Here is a 14,520-nt window from a genome sequence, read left to right as displayed (position 1 = left end):
AGATGCCAAAGAATTCGACATGAGTAGACAGAGGAACGATCACCACGAACACTAGGATCTTCCATCGCCAGACGCCAAAAGAGACCATTTGCTCACGACTCGCAACAACCGTCCGGTATTTGCGTGCCCATCTGGTCTCGTATCTGTGCACTTCACGCCTTTGTCAGACAAGTCATTCACATGCTCTCGCGTTTCTCGTGGCTTGGCGAGCCCACTACTCGAGCAGCAAGGATCGTGCTTAAAACCCTAATAAGGTTCGCAGACGACATTCCTGAGACTACGAATATAGCATAACCACAAATGACCACTACATCAACAGTGCGCAGACTACCTTAGACATGAGGACAGAGCTGCAGCGTCGTCTGAGGCCCACGATAAGAGCGATGCCTGCAATAGGAGAGGCTTTTACGAGAGCATGGCCATGGGACACAATGAGAGGATCCCTCTCTGTCTTGGAAAATCTTCAATCTGCTGAAAATTTGTTCGCAAGGCTCAAATCGTTCATAACAGCTGTTACCCCTTTGTCGTCGGCCGTACACGTTTATCCCAATTCGTCATTTGTATTAGGCTGAATTGGTGCAACACACGAAACCAAGTGAGCACAAACACCATTACCACAGTAAGCCGAGAGACGTGCAAGAACTGCCAACCACGAAATCGCAATCGAAACTTCAACAAGACTAGGCCACTGAAACTTCAGTCATGGCTATGCCTGAAGATTCTGTGTGAACACTGCACATCAACGGGAGCATTCAAGCTGCCGATATCTGGTTTAGGGTAGTCATGCCCCGGAATCAAAGAGCGGCTGACCACCATTACAGAATTTAAACTCAAGGTATCTGTATATACATCTCTCCAATAAACCTAATTTGATACCTTACATGCCTCAGCTTGCGTACACGACACGGAAACACACTACAAAATGCATACAAACTCCAAGCCCATGGGGCTAACCTTCCCAGCATTGGCCCTGGCGCCTTCCCTTTGGCCTGCTGACGGCTCAGAACCTCTGACCCGACGCGTCAGTGGTCGAATGACGTTGATCATCGACGCCACCACCACCACCACCACCAACAAGGTCATCCTTTGCGGTCACGATAGCATGGCCCAAGGAGGCCGTTATTTGAGTTCTCGCAGCGGCTGGTGAATTTCACGGACACACATCGACGCATACTCCCATGCTCTCCGTACTCCTCTTGCCGCTCGCCGTTACTGCACGTCCTCGTCGCGCCAACAGCGTCCACGTCGTCTAGGAGATGGCCAACGCCGCCATGGACCCTTTCACCTCGTTGTACCGCTGCCAGATTGGCGGCGCAGACATTATCTCCTACTCCTACACGGACATGCCTTGGAAGCTGCTGGGATGGGACATTTACTACTTCTTTGTGTACGCGTGGGCGCTGCCCTGGGTGCTCTGGCCCATGTTCACGTACGGCTCCGGGGAGCTGGATGAGCTGTATCCCACGTTCCAGAACCTCTTTTGCGTGTTCATGCACCTGATTTTGGCGATCCTGCAGCTCGGCTTTATCATCGCGCTGCCCTTGACCGTGATTTTACCGGTCTGGGTGGCTACGGGGGGTATTGGCGCCTTCCTGCTGGGCAACTGGCTGCTCTGCAAGCTCCTCAACGGCACGGGGCGCGAGTTCAGCTCCGACGACGTCTTTGCGGCTGAGTTGCCCGAGCACGCTCATGAGCAGTGGGTATTTGTCAATGGCGTGGCCGTCGGGCGACACTGGTTCAAGAACAACCTAAATCGTCTAGCATTGACGTTCAAGCGCCCCGTCCTCGGCATACACAACGAGACACGCGGCATTATCTTTGATGTCTTTGAGTGTCTTCTCCAGCGCAACTTTTCCTATGCGACGACAGATGTGCGCATCACGTACCGCGTGCTCAAGAACATTCTCTACGATCCCAGCAAATCCAAGGTCGTGCTCATACTGCACAGCCAGGGCGGCATCGAAGGCGGTCTGGTTCTGGACTGGCTGTTGCAGGAGTTGCCGCAGGATCTTCTCAGCAAACTGGAGGTGTATACCTTTGGCTGCGCGGCGAATCACTTCAACAACCCGCATCGCCACGCCTTTGCGCAGAACCTTATGAAGGAGCATCCGCGCTCTGCAATCCACACTATGCTCACCGAGACGAGCTTCGCCAGCGAACCTCTAGTCGATGGCCAGAGTGATATGAACGCCAAGGACCCCGGGCAAGAGAGCACCCTGAGTCGGGAGAACTCCTTGTCCAGTTCGCGAACGATGAGCGTGAGTAAAGATCGGGCTATTGGCCACATCGAGCACTACGCGCACTCTACGGACTTTGTCGCCATATGGGGCGTCCTGCACTTTGCCACGAACCGTACCAACTCTCCACAGATCCCACGCTTTCTTGGTCGCCTGTTTGTGCAGTCGACCGGCGGCGGGGGCCACCAGCTCAACCAGCATTATCTCGACGGCATGTTTCCTCTCAAGAGGAATGACAAGGGGGAGTTCACCGGCGTGGAGGAGGAGAACAACGAGTTCATGAACGAGGTCGTCAGGCTGGGCGAGGAAGGGGCCGCCATGAAGAACATACGCGAGGCGTTTGACATAACGTACGCTGGCACGGATGGATTTGGCACCGGGGAGAGTAGCGAACCTGTGGAGGTGCACGGCGTTGAGCACGGGAAGCGAAGTATTGTCAAGAGGAAGGAGGTGAGGGTGAAGGATCTCAGTCGGCTGTGGTTGTACCGCGACGGGAAGAGTCCCAAGGGCGAGATGCCACCCATGTTGGTCGGCGAGTATGGCGTGGCTAGGAACGCGACCATGTGAGCTTGTCAAGAGGAGGGAGCTTGGGGTACATGACGCTGTCGTCGTGCTAATAGCCTGCGTAGTACGTGTCTGTTTTTGAAATCATAAGCTCATTGAGTCATTGCATTAGTAGATCTTTGCATCAATGCCTACCGTCGTCTGCCATCACTGATCAGGCATAGACCACCCTGTTAGCATGTCCATGGGCGCTAACTGCGTACCGCATCTTCTCATCAAAGCTAAGCTGGCCTTCATGAACATTGGTAATAATGCGCCCCTTTCTTAATGATACTTGAGCAAAAGCAAGGGCAACAAGCGTAACTCAGCTTGAAGCCCGCAGAGATGTAGCAATCTGCATCGGCATGCACAAATTAATTATACATGGTCCCCAGTCCCCACAGAAGAATGGCGGGCAGGAAAAGGGGACCCAATCAGCCTCCCCCACTAGCCTCTGTGGCGTGCCACTGGCGCTTGACCGCCCGCTCGGCAACCCCTGAACCCGGCATGGCATGGCGCAACTGGACGAACCCCAGGCGAAATGATTAATTTATCAATGATTCACCTGGGAGGTCGACACTCACTTCTCTACGGTCTATCAGGGGTAGATTAACGCAGGAAAGACATTCATTTCGATAGTGCAGCCTCATCGCTTCTTTTCCCAGTACAGATACATAAAGAGGATTGCTTTATGAACGTGATTGCCATTGCTTTCAGGCTTCAGTGTCTGTCTGCCAATCCCCCCAGAAAGACCCTGAGACTTGCACGTGTCAGGTCTGGCGTACGTTTCATGTCACAGAGGGAGGCGATTCGATAATCATCAAGTCCATCACGCAGGGGCACGAACACCTTTAATTCTCCTTACTAGTACATTGTACAAAGGTCGACGACGCCTCCTGTTGTCCCACGTTGTCCTGTCTAGTGTCGTCGACGTCTTTGCACAATTCGAGGGGGACCCACGGGGCACGCACCCCCCAACGAGTGAGACGTCCCCAATGCAAGGCCGCCTGCGCACCTTCCGTCAACACTAGTCCATCCGTAAGGTAGCCTGACTCGGAGCCTGAGAGACATCGCTCCACAAGGCACCAGGCACAGCACAGGCACGTCCATCACTATCACACGGGAGGGTTAGACAGCCAGCGAGCCAGCCGCCATTCGACGCAGCCGCGATGGCCTCTCGCGTCCGAGACTCGCACGACTTGTCGCTGTCACCGCGCAGTGTGACGCGCGACTCTTTGGTCACCAACATGCTCATGTCCCTCGATCAATTCTCTTCCACGCAGACCACCAGCAGCGGCAGCAACGCCCACGACGCGCCCCAGTACGAGGACGACGACGACTCGCCGCGGTTTTTCGACATTCCTCGCTACCGATCCAACAACAACATCACCGCACAGGCCAACAATTGGCAGCAGGGCCACGGCCCCTCGTACAGCTCCGACATGGACGCGGACGATGCCAGCCGACCGTCGAACCAAATCTCCCGCGGACGACGAAGCAACAGCAGCACGACCCACAACGAAGCCTACGCGCGCCTGAACAGTGGCCGCCCGCCGCCTTCACGAAGCAATCATGCCAGGGGCGGGCGCGGCAGCAAGAGTAGTAGCATCACAAGCCTTGAGCAGCCACAGGCGAGCAGCGCCAAGTTGCGCCACGCACCCAATCGTTCCGCCAGCTTTGACAACAGCCTGCCGCAATCCAAACTGCAGGTCTACCCTCAGCTCGAGGACGTGCCCCAGTCGCCCTTTCGCTCCGACTTTATCAACAGCTTCCTCACGGAGGACTTTGACGCCGCCCCGACACCGACTATACCGGGAGGGCCTCGACGGGAGCCATCCGGCCTCGAGGACCGACCGCGCAACCGTAGCACGAGCCGGTCCGTCAAGAGCTCATCGGGACGCGGCAAGGCGCAAACACGGGAGCCCGCACCTCCCATGCCCTCCAAGGCAGCCGCCATCATGGATCTCGACGCCGCCCCAGCCCCTAACGTTGGCTATGGCAAGTCCAAGGAGCCGCCGGCTAGCAGCAGCGCGCAGAGCCCGTCGGCACCCACCGCGGCGGCGGCGCCCAAGGAGAAGCCAGGGTTCTTCAAAAGAGTGTTTGGTGGCGGTTTCGGCGGGGGATCAAGCAGCCCCGATCCCGTCCAGCAGCCCACGACCGGATCGACACCCCCATCACGCGATCGTGACATGCCCTCGTCGCACTCGAACCACCCGCCGTTGCAGAAGAAGTCGTCCTCGTTCTTTCGTCGCCGCAAGAAGTCTGTGGCCGACGAGACAGCGCCCGCCTCGGACGCGCCGCCCGTTCCTCCCATCGCTGCTGCCAACCTCAATCTGCAAAACGTCGCGCCTAGCCCCGCTGGTAGTCTACGCCAGGCTATGGACCCGTACCTCCACGAAGCGCCTGGGACACCCGCAGAGAAGAAGCAGCACCCAGAGTACCAGCGCGAGTTCTCGCCCGACTACGAGCCGAGTCCGAACGCCCGCATACGAAAGGTGCCCTCGCTGGAGCTCGATACGCCTTCCAAGACACCCACCAGGGACAACTCGTTCCTGGATCTGGATTGCGGGAGCGATAACGAGGTGCTGACGCCCAAGGTGAAGAAATCCAAGGACGACACGATCCGGCCCAGGAAGAAGAAGTCCTCGAGGCGATTGCCGATTCAAAACATCCAGACAGGGAACAGCTCCTCGCTGTCGCTACCCAAGGAGGGCACAAAGGGCAGCGCCTCGCCGAGGTCGCCCGCCAGCATCGCACCAGACGTGAAGATCGACGGACCCATGGGCGAGCTGGACGAGCCCATCTTTGTGATTGGGGAGCCTACCGAAGACGACAGGCAGAAGGCACAGCAGATCTACGACGGCAACGAAGATTTCATTTCGCAGGAGAAGGCGGCTGCGTGGATGGGCGAGGAGGGGCCAATCCGGCAGCGCACCCTGCAGGCGTACATGGAGCTGTACGACTTTGTCGACAAGAGCATCGTGTGGTCACTGAGGCAGGTCTGTCTACGACTAGTGTTCCGCGCCGAGACGCAGCAGATGGACCGGATTCTGGTCGCCTTCTCTAAGCGGTGGTGTCACTGCAACCCGAACCACGGCTTCAAGGCGACGGACGTGATCCACACGATCTGCTACTCGATCATGCTTCTCAACACTGATCTACACATGGCCGACATTGAACAGAACATGACGCGCAGCCAGTTCGTCAAGAATACCATGGGCACCATCACGCAGGCTGTCCTTGAGGCAGCACCAGATGCCTTTGAGCGCCGTCCAAGTATCTTGGCGGACAAGAACTCCATGCTGAGCCCGGATGAACCCAGCACGCCTACGCCTACCGAGGAGCGAAAGTCTTTCCGCAACTCTTTCCGACCCCCGCCCCGGATCGATTCGCAGGGCGTCATGGAGGGTGTGGAGGACTGCGGCCCGTTGGTCAAGTCGCCGCACCACGGATCGCAGAAGAGCTGGGAGGAGCTCGTGGAGCTCGTGCTCAAGGGTATCTACTCGTCCATCCGCGACGAGAAACTGCCCCTGTTCGGCGCGGACCCCACCAAGCCCATGGCAGCGCCTCCCGCGCAGCTGTCCGTCATGGGGATGCTCAAGCGGACGCCTAGCGTGCTGAGCAAGGCTCCCTCCGAGGGCAATCTGTCAAGCCGTGGCCGCGTGACGGAGAGTCGGGGCACCGCCTCGCGCTGGACGTCCAAAAGTCGCTCACGGCCAGGCCTCGGCCGGAATGGGTTCAACTCTAGCCGCACTAGTTTTGAGGATGGGAGCTCCATATGGAGCCCGAACCTGTCCTCGGCCACCTGGAGTCGGCAGTCCCTGGGCCGTACGCAGGCCTCTGCGTCGCAAGACTCGTTCGGATCGGCCATGCCCCGCGGTGATTACCAGGCGTCCATTGGGTTTGCCAACGCTCTGAGCCAGGCCATCATCCGCGATGAGGAAGCGTACGGTGACGGCTCGCCCTCGGTTCTCAGTGCTGATCTGTCCGCCACGCAGTTGCTGGAGGATGAGTCATTGGAACTCATGGGACCGCCCTGGATGAAGGAGGGTCTTGTCATCCACAAGCACCACCTTGATGGCGTTGACAAGAAGGCTAGGGAGCGCAACTGGTCCGAGGTCTTTGTCGTCATCCAAAAGGGGCAGATGAGTCTCTTTTCTTTCACATCGACCAAGTCACAGCGCCAAAAGAGTCGGTCGAGGGCGGCTGGTCCCGTGGGTGGCGGCAACTGGCAGGACAATGCTACGACGGTTGGTTCATTCAGTCTCCGACAAACACTTGCCTCCGCGCTGCCGCCGCCCGGATACTCGAGGACGAGGCCTCACGTGTGGGCGCTGAGCCTGCCCACGGGCGCAGTCCACCTGTTCCAAGTGGGCACGCCCGAGCTGATCAAGGAGTTTGTCACGACGGCCAACTACTGGAGCGCACGCCAGAGCACGCACCCTCTCGTGGGCGGCATCAGCAATATAGAGTATGGCTGGAGCGGTGCCATTGTGAACAATGCGTTGGTCAGTGCCATCAACGAACCACGCCCGCCTCGTCCTGGCAGCAGCGCCGCGCATGGCCGCAAATCGAGTGTCAGCAGCTTCCGATCCGCGAGTATCGACCAGGCCACTGCCGCCTTCACACACGCCACGGGACGAGGCAAGCTGCCTGGCGACAGGATCCACATCTCCGACTGGACGCCGCCGTCTCAGTCCCTCCGCCCCTCCAACGCAGGCGAGGCCGACCAGCTGGCCACGCTGCAGGCGTACGTCAAGAGCATCGAGGACGACCTCCAGGCGCATAACCAGCTCCGGAGTCCGATGCTTCTTGCCTTCACGCCCCGGGGCCACAATGCCATCAAGGCCATGGCCAACTGGGAGCGCAAGAGCGCGTATCTGCTGCGCGAGATTGTCAAGTTCCGGACCTATGTGGACTGTCTGCAGCAGGCGGACACGCGCAAGCAGCAAGTCTACGCCGAGAGGGACCTGGCGCACCGTGCAGCGCGGGGTGAGCTGTCGGATGGTGACATGGACGTGAGCGGTGGTGAGGAGGAGCATGAGGAGGACGAGGCGGCTGATGATACGCTTAGGGCGTGAAGGGGGGTGGAGGGCTTGTCTGTATGACTGACGATTGGCATTGCGGTGGAGTTTTTGCATGTGGTATGACCCTTTCCTTTCTCCTTTCTTCCATAGCGTTCTGAATCGATGAGAACTTGAAGCTTGTTCGTCCAGTGAGGCGGCTCTAGGAAGGTTTATTCCTACGCTGCGAGAGGGGCTGGGTGGCTACCCTGTACCGATGCTGGCCAAGACATGAATGGATGGTTTTCCATTCATCCTTTGATGTGAGAGATAATACAATGCTTCCAAGTGGAACTACAATTTTCGTTGTTCATGATGTCCGGTTTTGAAAGGGGGGAATTGTGGTTGGCTGTGTGTTGTGCCTATGGACACCACGACACGATGGTTCATCGACACTTGTTCACGCAGGACTCAACCCATGCTACAGACTACTAACAATGGCAGGGCCGCTCTTCTGCAATCGTAGAAGCAGAGTCTTGGGCAGGAGTGTCAAGGATTGTAGTTGTTGCAAAGATCTGTTTCCAGTGGAAGTTTCGCCGTTGCCTGATATCAAATTATATGAACACTGGTGACAGTTCATCATCTACACGAGCAACGGAGACCATGGCAGGGGATGTACAAGAAAGAATGCTGGGAGACTGAAGGATTGCACATCACGGATCACAACGTGTCCTTTGGCTCGGAACAGGCGGAAGGAAAGCAGGTTCAACGACATTGGCACGCACACACGCATCCACGCCTGGTCCATCCAGACACGTTGCGCGCAGGAGTGATTGCAATCAGCCGGGACATGAGTTCTGAAATCAATACTCTCGCACGCTTTTGCAATATCCAAGCCAATCACAGCTCCTTGCTCTGGAATTGCTGAATTGTTACATGGCTAGTGAACTTTGCATCCATAGACACCGAGACTACGTGGTGTCGTTGCAGCGGATCAGTCGCATTTTGCGGCAGCATAGCTGAATTCTCGCACTGCTGAATTATCTCATTGGTCAGTAAATGGTTGTCCAAAGGACTGGACGTGCGTGTGCGTCTCCTCAGACCATACACGTTGGGTTCAGCGAGAAGTGTGAAATTGACTACTCGAACCTACGATGCACCCCCTTGACTCACCACCCTTTGCGCAATCACTCGCAGCCAGCCGCAGGCCTCGAAACGAATAAATACTGAGAGGCCCCCTCTATAGAGTAGTCAAGGAACTTTGCTCACTCTGCAAGCTACATACTACTACTGAGAACACGTAAGCCCGTGGCCAAGCTGCTGCTCATCATCAACTACACTCCCAATCTATACTCGGGATTCAATCGACGAGAACATGAAGTACATGAAGTACATGCCGTACAAGTTAATGGGACCTACCATCCCGACCCAGCACTATGTCGTTCAAGGTGAACCTGGCAAGCCCACGGCGTTGATAGCCGTCCCTGAGCCGCGCCGTCTGCGGCCTCCTCTGCCTCCCCTGTCACCAGAGGAGAAGGGCATTCTGGCTCCGCTGAAGACGGACCACAATGGGTTCATTAAAACCAGACGTCGGGCTCACTTTGGCGCGCCCAACAACCCATTCCCTATTGCTCACTTGATGACGACACCCACTGGTGCTACTACTACACCGGGTGTTGCCACGGGGTCTTCTGCTACGCCGAGCACTGGTGCTTTTGATACACCATCTCGTGGTGGCACCACGGCCAGAACGGCACGTGGTCGCCCGCGAAGCAATGCAGTCTCTATTCCCTCATGGGTCACACACCCTCAGGGCGAGGCACCACCTCATGCTACCACCACTGCCAGAACGGCACGTGGTCGCCCGCGGGCAAACGCAGTCTCTTTGCCCAGAGGAGACATTCCCCCTCAGCACGAGTCTGAAGAATTGACTGCTGCGGAGTGGAGGATGCGCGTCAGACTGGCGGCCATCCGTGAGCGTCACCGACTTGAAAGGCCCGTCACGCCGCCCCCTGCCATTGTCATACCTGTGTACACTACAGAGAACCTGGACTGGCAGGGCTACTCGCGCCGTGACGGTGCCAATGGGACCTCACTCCAAGCGCAAGTGGAAGCATCGTGGAGAGTGTTCGATGAGTACATGGCCAGCATTCAACAGTAGCTGAGCGTTTTTTTCATTCTCATGAAAACGCGTGTTCTTTTACTTTCAAGGACATGGAGACTTGAACTTTTTCTTTTTTTTCTTTCTGTTCTGTTCTTTCTCCTCAGCGGCTTGGTTTTCATGTCTCTCGAACGGTGCTCTTCTCCTTTTTCAGCGATGCTTCTGCGACACTTCATTTCTTTTCTGCTTTTCAGCTACACAGCGCTTTGGTTTTCTTGGTTTTCTCAGCGGCATTTCTTTCTTCAGCGACATTGTTTTTTTTCAGCGGCATTGAGTGGTGGTTATTTGGTTTCTTCAGCGTGAGCCTTTGTGCTCTTGGCGATTGTTATTTTGGGTCTTGTTGGAGCTTCGCGTTTTGGTCTTCATATACCAATATCACCAGCGTTCTTCATCTTTCACTTACATGCAACTGTGTGACTGGTGACTCTCATGCAAGTGTAACTCTGTCCTCTGCATCGCACGGCTTGGGTTGCCCATCCACGTGGCCCCAACGGTCTGTGGCAAGCTTTGTTGGAAGCTCAATGCGTCGTGGTTTACTCAGACTCAGGCGCTAGGCTTCAAAATTCAAGGATCCACGCACAAGCTTCGACATAATCTCATTGAGCCTCGAACCTAGTTCTTACATCACATTGACTTTCATGGGACACCCTGATAAGCTTTGCCACGCGTCACCGCCTCACGCTGCCACCCTCGTTTCCACGTGCTCGGCACTGGCACGTGTGCTCCTCTTCTTCACCTCGTCGAAAGCCTTCTGCTGGTTCTCCATACTCGTGGCCATCATGATACTCCTCATATCATCGTCACAGAACGGCACATGGTCCCTAAAGTAGTGCTTCGTACCGTGAATCTCCACGGCAAGGCCATAATCCTCGCCAGCAGCCACCTTTCTCCCCGTCACGTCTTGCATGGCACCACCGTCCGCCAGCATCTTGACAGTCGAAGCAATCTTGTCCACCGGCGTAAAGTACTTGTCGGGAAACGTGTTCCATTCTGAGTCGAGGAGCAAGTTTGTCCTCACGGTGCCGGGACAGATGGCGTGGATCTTAATGCCGTCGTTGTGGTGCAGGGGAAAGGCTAAACTGCGCACGAGGTTGACGACACCGGCTTTGGACGCGGCATACACGGGCGTATACTGGCTGGGATACTACCAAAAGTCAATCAAGGTTCGTCCAGCCATTCAAGGGTCCAAATAAACTTAAACTTACCAGGCCACCACAGCTGGCTGTCGCGACAATCGTGGCATTCTTTCCCTTGTGGGGGCTCAGGCGCATGTAGTGCATGGCCAGATACGTGGTTGTCACCACAGCGTTCATGTTGACGTCGAGCGTGGCCATGTTGGGCGCAGGCGGCGGCTCGCTGCCCTTTGTCTCTGCCTTTTCGTAGAACGAGTGGCGCTCAACAATGCCGGCGTTGGCAAAGACAAAGTCAAGACAGCCTTCGGCGTCAAACACCTTTTGGAAGGCCTTGGACAGGGACTCGTAGTCTGTGACATTGACCTGGTGGAACTCTGCACCAGGGACACTCTGCAGGGCTGCCTCGCCAGCCTTGGGGTTGAGGTCGAATAGATGAAGCTTCCAGTTGCCAGTTGCTTGTAGAACTTTGGCGGTCTCGAGGCCCATGCCCGAGGCGCCCCCTGTGATTAAAGCCACTTTCTTTGCCATTGTGTTAGCTTAATTTCAATTAATGGTTGTTTGACAGCCATATTACCGTATCTCAGGGCCGCTGCCAATTATACACGATTTGGGAAAGGAGAATGATAGCCAAGGCCCCGCGAGCTACCCCAGACCTCGGAAACGGGAACGCGAGGATCGAGTGGGGATCGTGGCAAGCCACGGAAAAGGGGATCCAGAGTTCCTTGCTCAGGCAATGATACAACTTGCATTTCAATTGAACATGGCACGAATGCTCTGAGTGACACTACAGTGCAGCCACGACGGCAAGGATCGCTAGTCCCATCGACGCACCCAGCATCAGACTCCCATCATCAGGGTCTTCATCCTTAGGCGGCGCCTCTGGCTCCCCCGTGCTTTCATCGCCAGACGCCGTCGTCGTAGACGACTCATACCATCTATCGCTCATCGGTGGCATGGTCCCGCTCGGGACAGAAGGTGTCAACATGTCCGCCGGCTTGCCCTTGCATCCACTGACCTGCACATCCTCCCACGCCCTAAAGTGCTCATCGTAGAAGTACTCGACACGATTTTCAATCTCGCGACAGCCACCAGCGTAGTCTTCAATCTCCACGCGATGGATGGTTGCCGTGAAAGGCGCCGAGTCCCATGATGGCTGGCCCCCTCCCCAGGTGACCAGACCAGGATCATCCGACGACGTGATCGTCCACAGGCGCAGGGCCACAAACATGGGTGTCTGTGGCCATTTGCTCCTGGGGATCTGGCCCACGCGCCAGGTCTTGACGTCAACGTCATCGATGCTGAAGACGAGTGTCTCATCCGTCCATTCTATACCGTAGACATGCGTGTCCGTGATGGTCGTGTTCATGGCGTATGTGGTGTTGTACGTGTTGGGCACAGCATCGCCGTCGTGGAAGTAGTTTGTCTGCGCCTCCTTATCGGACGCACCCAGCAGCTCCTATCGTCATCAGCATCCGACTATGAGGAGGTAATGCGCGCCAACTCACCCAGTCAATCTCGTCGCCAGAGTCAGATTTGAGCACGAGCGCGGTCACGATGCCCTGTCCAGCAGCAGCCTCGACCTCAAACGTCACCTTGCCAAAGAAGAGGTACTGCCTTGACGACACCCATGCCTCCTGGCCTTCCTTTTCGACTTTGATTTCGAGCGCCTTGTCGTCGTCATGGAATTTGACGAGGTCCTCGTCCTTGATCACCCATGTGTTGTCAGGGCTGTTGTCCCACGACGAGGAGGAGCTGAAATCAAACGCCACAGCGCCGGCAAAACCTGGATCGGGAGGGCAGTCTGCACGTATTAGTACAGGATCATCCCTATCGAGGGGAAATAAAAAGAAGAAGACTCACGCTCATCCTTGCGGGTAGGATCGCATTGGCTGCGATCTTCATCAACGGCCCACGCGCAAGAAGCGCAAAGCGCAACGAAGAGATACGGAGAATACATGGTGTCGAAATAATCTACTGCCATCTGTCAAGATCAAACGTAGGCTCACCGCTGCCTACATATACCGAGACGCAAACGCACTGAATCACCATCACACGTTTGCGTTTCCTGCACCATCCCGAGGGACACAACACTCATCGCCACGACAGCAGGGCGTCGAATCAAGTTTCGCCAAGATGACACAACATCGAAAAAAAAAAAGGATCATGGGTATGTCATTGAAACAGGAGATCGCAGAAACAAACACTGTCCCGATTCAGACGTCATGTCACCACCACCATCACCACCACCATCGCTCAGCACCGACCCAGCATCTCCTCCAGAGCAGCCTGCTCCGACGAGCTCACAGTCAGGTCATAAGTACTCTTCACCTGGATCCACGCGGCCGCATACTTGCAGTGGATGTTTGTCTGGGGAGGCTGCCACTCGTCGGGCGCATCCGACCCCTTTTGCGAGTTGGTCGTGCCGGTGACAGCCCACAGCTGGGGACCGTCCACGTCGTTGGCAAAGGCCTCGCGTTCCGCTGTGGTCCATTCAGAGGCACCAGTCTGTTCGGGCATCAGGTTAGCCGGGGGGAGACAAAATGGATGTTTGCTCGTATCTGTGCGACGATGAAACGTACCATCCACGCGTTGTGCAGGGGCACAAGGTGATCAATGGACACATCACTGGGCACGCTGTGCGTCTCGCCGTCAAAGGGGCACGTCCAGGTGCCGGCGGTAGGGTAGCAGTCGTTGCCCACCGTTACGCCGTCGCCGTCGCGGCGGAGCACGAACTCGCGTGCGTTGCAGTTGCCCTCGACCGCGGACCAGTGAGGGAACAGGTCGCGGTCATAGGTGCCGTCGTTGACGGTCGGGGCCACCGTCAGGCTGCTCAGGAGGGAGCGCGCAGTCGACTCGCTGGGGATGCCCGGGGGGATGGCGACGACCGCGATGGCGGAGGAGAGAACGGCAGCGAGGACAGCCTTCATGGTAACAGACGATGAGGAGGACGATAAGGAGGAGGTAGTGATGGAGGATGGCAGCGCGCAAACCAACTCACAGCGAGAGATATGCCCATCTACTTATCTGCCTCGTCGTCCAGCTCACGCCCACACCGCACCTTACTATTCGGCTACACGTCCGTTCAACCTTCCCTTCTGGAAGCAGGACCGCGAACTGATCCGCGCATGCAATGAGTACCCTGTGTGCCCGCGTGCCATCATCATTGGTGTACGTGCAAGTCCCGAATCACTCCCCACAACGGCAAGTGATTCAGATGGAGCCAGTCACGACGCCTGACGTGGGCACAATTCCGCAGCTGAAACGATTCGAATGGGAAACTGGTCGCGGACACTATCAATAAGCATACTGCTTCGGCATCCATGTGCTGCTGAGTGCCGATCAGGGGTGGGGGATACATCATTTGCCTTCCTATTCGAGTAGCTGCCAAGCGCCCGGCTTTATGCTTCTCGGTACGCTAATTGATACCTGGCGATAAATATCTC

General features: G+C 56.4%; 7 protein-coding genes across 7 annotated transcripts; 4 read left to right on the top strand and 3 right to left on the bottom strand.

The window, feature by feature from the left end:
* Nucleotides 1–1,271: 1,271 nt before the first annotated feature.
* F5Z01DRAFT_683469 (uncharacterized protein) lies at nucleotides 1,272–2,804 on the top strand (the record flags this gene model as incomplete). Its single annotated transcript, XM_046265851.1, has 1 exon — nucleotides 1,272–2,804. One exon carries the CDS (start codon nucleotides 1,272–1,274, stop codon nucleotides 2,802–2,804), a length of 1,533 nt encoding a protein of 510 aa, XP_046115123.1.
* Nucleotides 2,805–4,027: 1,223 nt separating this feature from the next.
* Nucleotides 4,028–7,861, top strand: F5Z01DRAFT_628124 (uncharacterized protein; the record flags this gene model as incomplete). The annotated part of the gene is made up of 1 exon (XM_046261578.1): nucleotides 4,028–7,861. The coding sequence occupies one exon, from the start codon at nucleotides 4,028–4,030 to the stop codon at nucleotides 7,859–7,861; it is 3,834 nt and encodes a 1,277-aa protein (XP_046115122.1).
* A 1,297-nt stretch (nucleotides 7,862–9,158) lies between these two features.
* Nucleotides 9,159–9,944, top strand: F5Z01DRAFT_677187 (uncharacterized protein; the record flags this gene model as incomplete). The annotated part of the gene is made up of 1 exon (XM_046265335.1): nucleotides 9,159–9,944. One exon carries the CDS (start codon nucleotides 9,159–9,161, stop codon nucleotides 9,942–9,944), a length of 786 nt encoding a protein of 261 aa, XP_046115121.1.
* F5Z01DRAFT_664218 (uncharacterized protein) lies at nucleotides 9,629–10,468 on the top strand. The gene has a single exon (XM_046264083.1). It carries the CDS (start codon nucleotides 9,966–9,968, stop codon nucleotides 10,245–10,247), a length of 282 nt encoding a protein of 93 aa, XP_046115120.1. The 5' UTR covers nucleotides 9,629–9,965; the 3' UTR covers nucleotides 10,248–10,468.
* F5Z01DRAFT_298987 (3-beta-hydroxysteroid dehydrogenase) lies at nucleotides 10,379–11,733 on the bottom strand. The gene is made up of 2 exons (XM_046258867.1): nucleotides 11,150–11,733; nucleotides 10,379–11,088 (listed from the first exon to the last, which is right to left on the bottom strand). The coding sequence occupies exons 1-2, from the start codon at nucleotides 11,603–11,605 to the stop codon at nucleotides 10,621–10,623; spliced, it is 924 nt and encodes a 307-aa protein (XP_046115119.1). The 5' UTR covers nucleotides 11,606–11,733; the 3' UTR covers nucleotides 10,379–10,620.
* On the bottom strand, nucleotides 11,734–13,194 carry F5Z01DRAFT_299021 (cell wall glucanosyltransferase Mwg1). Its single transcript, XM_046258869.1, has 3 exons — nucleotides 12,938–13,194; nucleotides 12,583–12,878; nucleotides 11,734–12,533 (listed from the first exon to the last, which is right to left on the bottom strand). The coding sequence occupies exons 1-3, from the start codon at nucleotides 13,056–13,058 to the stop codon at nucleotides 11,862–11,864; spliced, it is 1,089 nt and encodes a 362-aa protein (XP_046115118.1). The 5' UTR covers nucleotides 13,059–13,194; the 3' UTR covers nucleotides 11,734–11,861.
* Nucleotides 13,195–14,120, bottom strand: F5Z01DRAFT_299020 (bacterial-type extracellular deoxyribonuclease). The gene is made up of 2 exons (XM_046258868.1): nucleotides 13,657–14,120; nucleotides 13,195–13,582 (listed from the first exon to the last, which is right to left on the bottom strand). The coding sequence occupies exons 1-2, from the start codon at nucleotides 14,002–14,004 to the stop codon at nucleotides 13,331–13,333; spliced, it is 600 nt and encodes a 199-aa protein (XP_046115117.1). The 5' UTR covers nucleotides 14,005–14,120; the 3' UTR covers nucleotides 13,195–13,330.
* Between the last annotated feature and the right edge of the window lie 400 nt (nucleotides 14,121–14,520).

This window comes from Emericellopsis atlantica (assembly GCF_019669845.1).
Source record: "Emericellopsis atlantica unplaced genomic scaffold F5Z01scaffold_29, whole genome shotgun sequence".
NCBI classification, from domain to species: domain Eukaryota; kingdom Fungi; phylum Ascomycota; class Sordariomycetes; order Hypocreales; family Bionectriaceae; genus Emericellopsis; species Emericellopsis atlantica.
The sequence above is the reverse complement of the archived record's forward strand: the minus strand, read 5'-3'. Positions and strand labels throughout refer to the sequence as shown.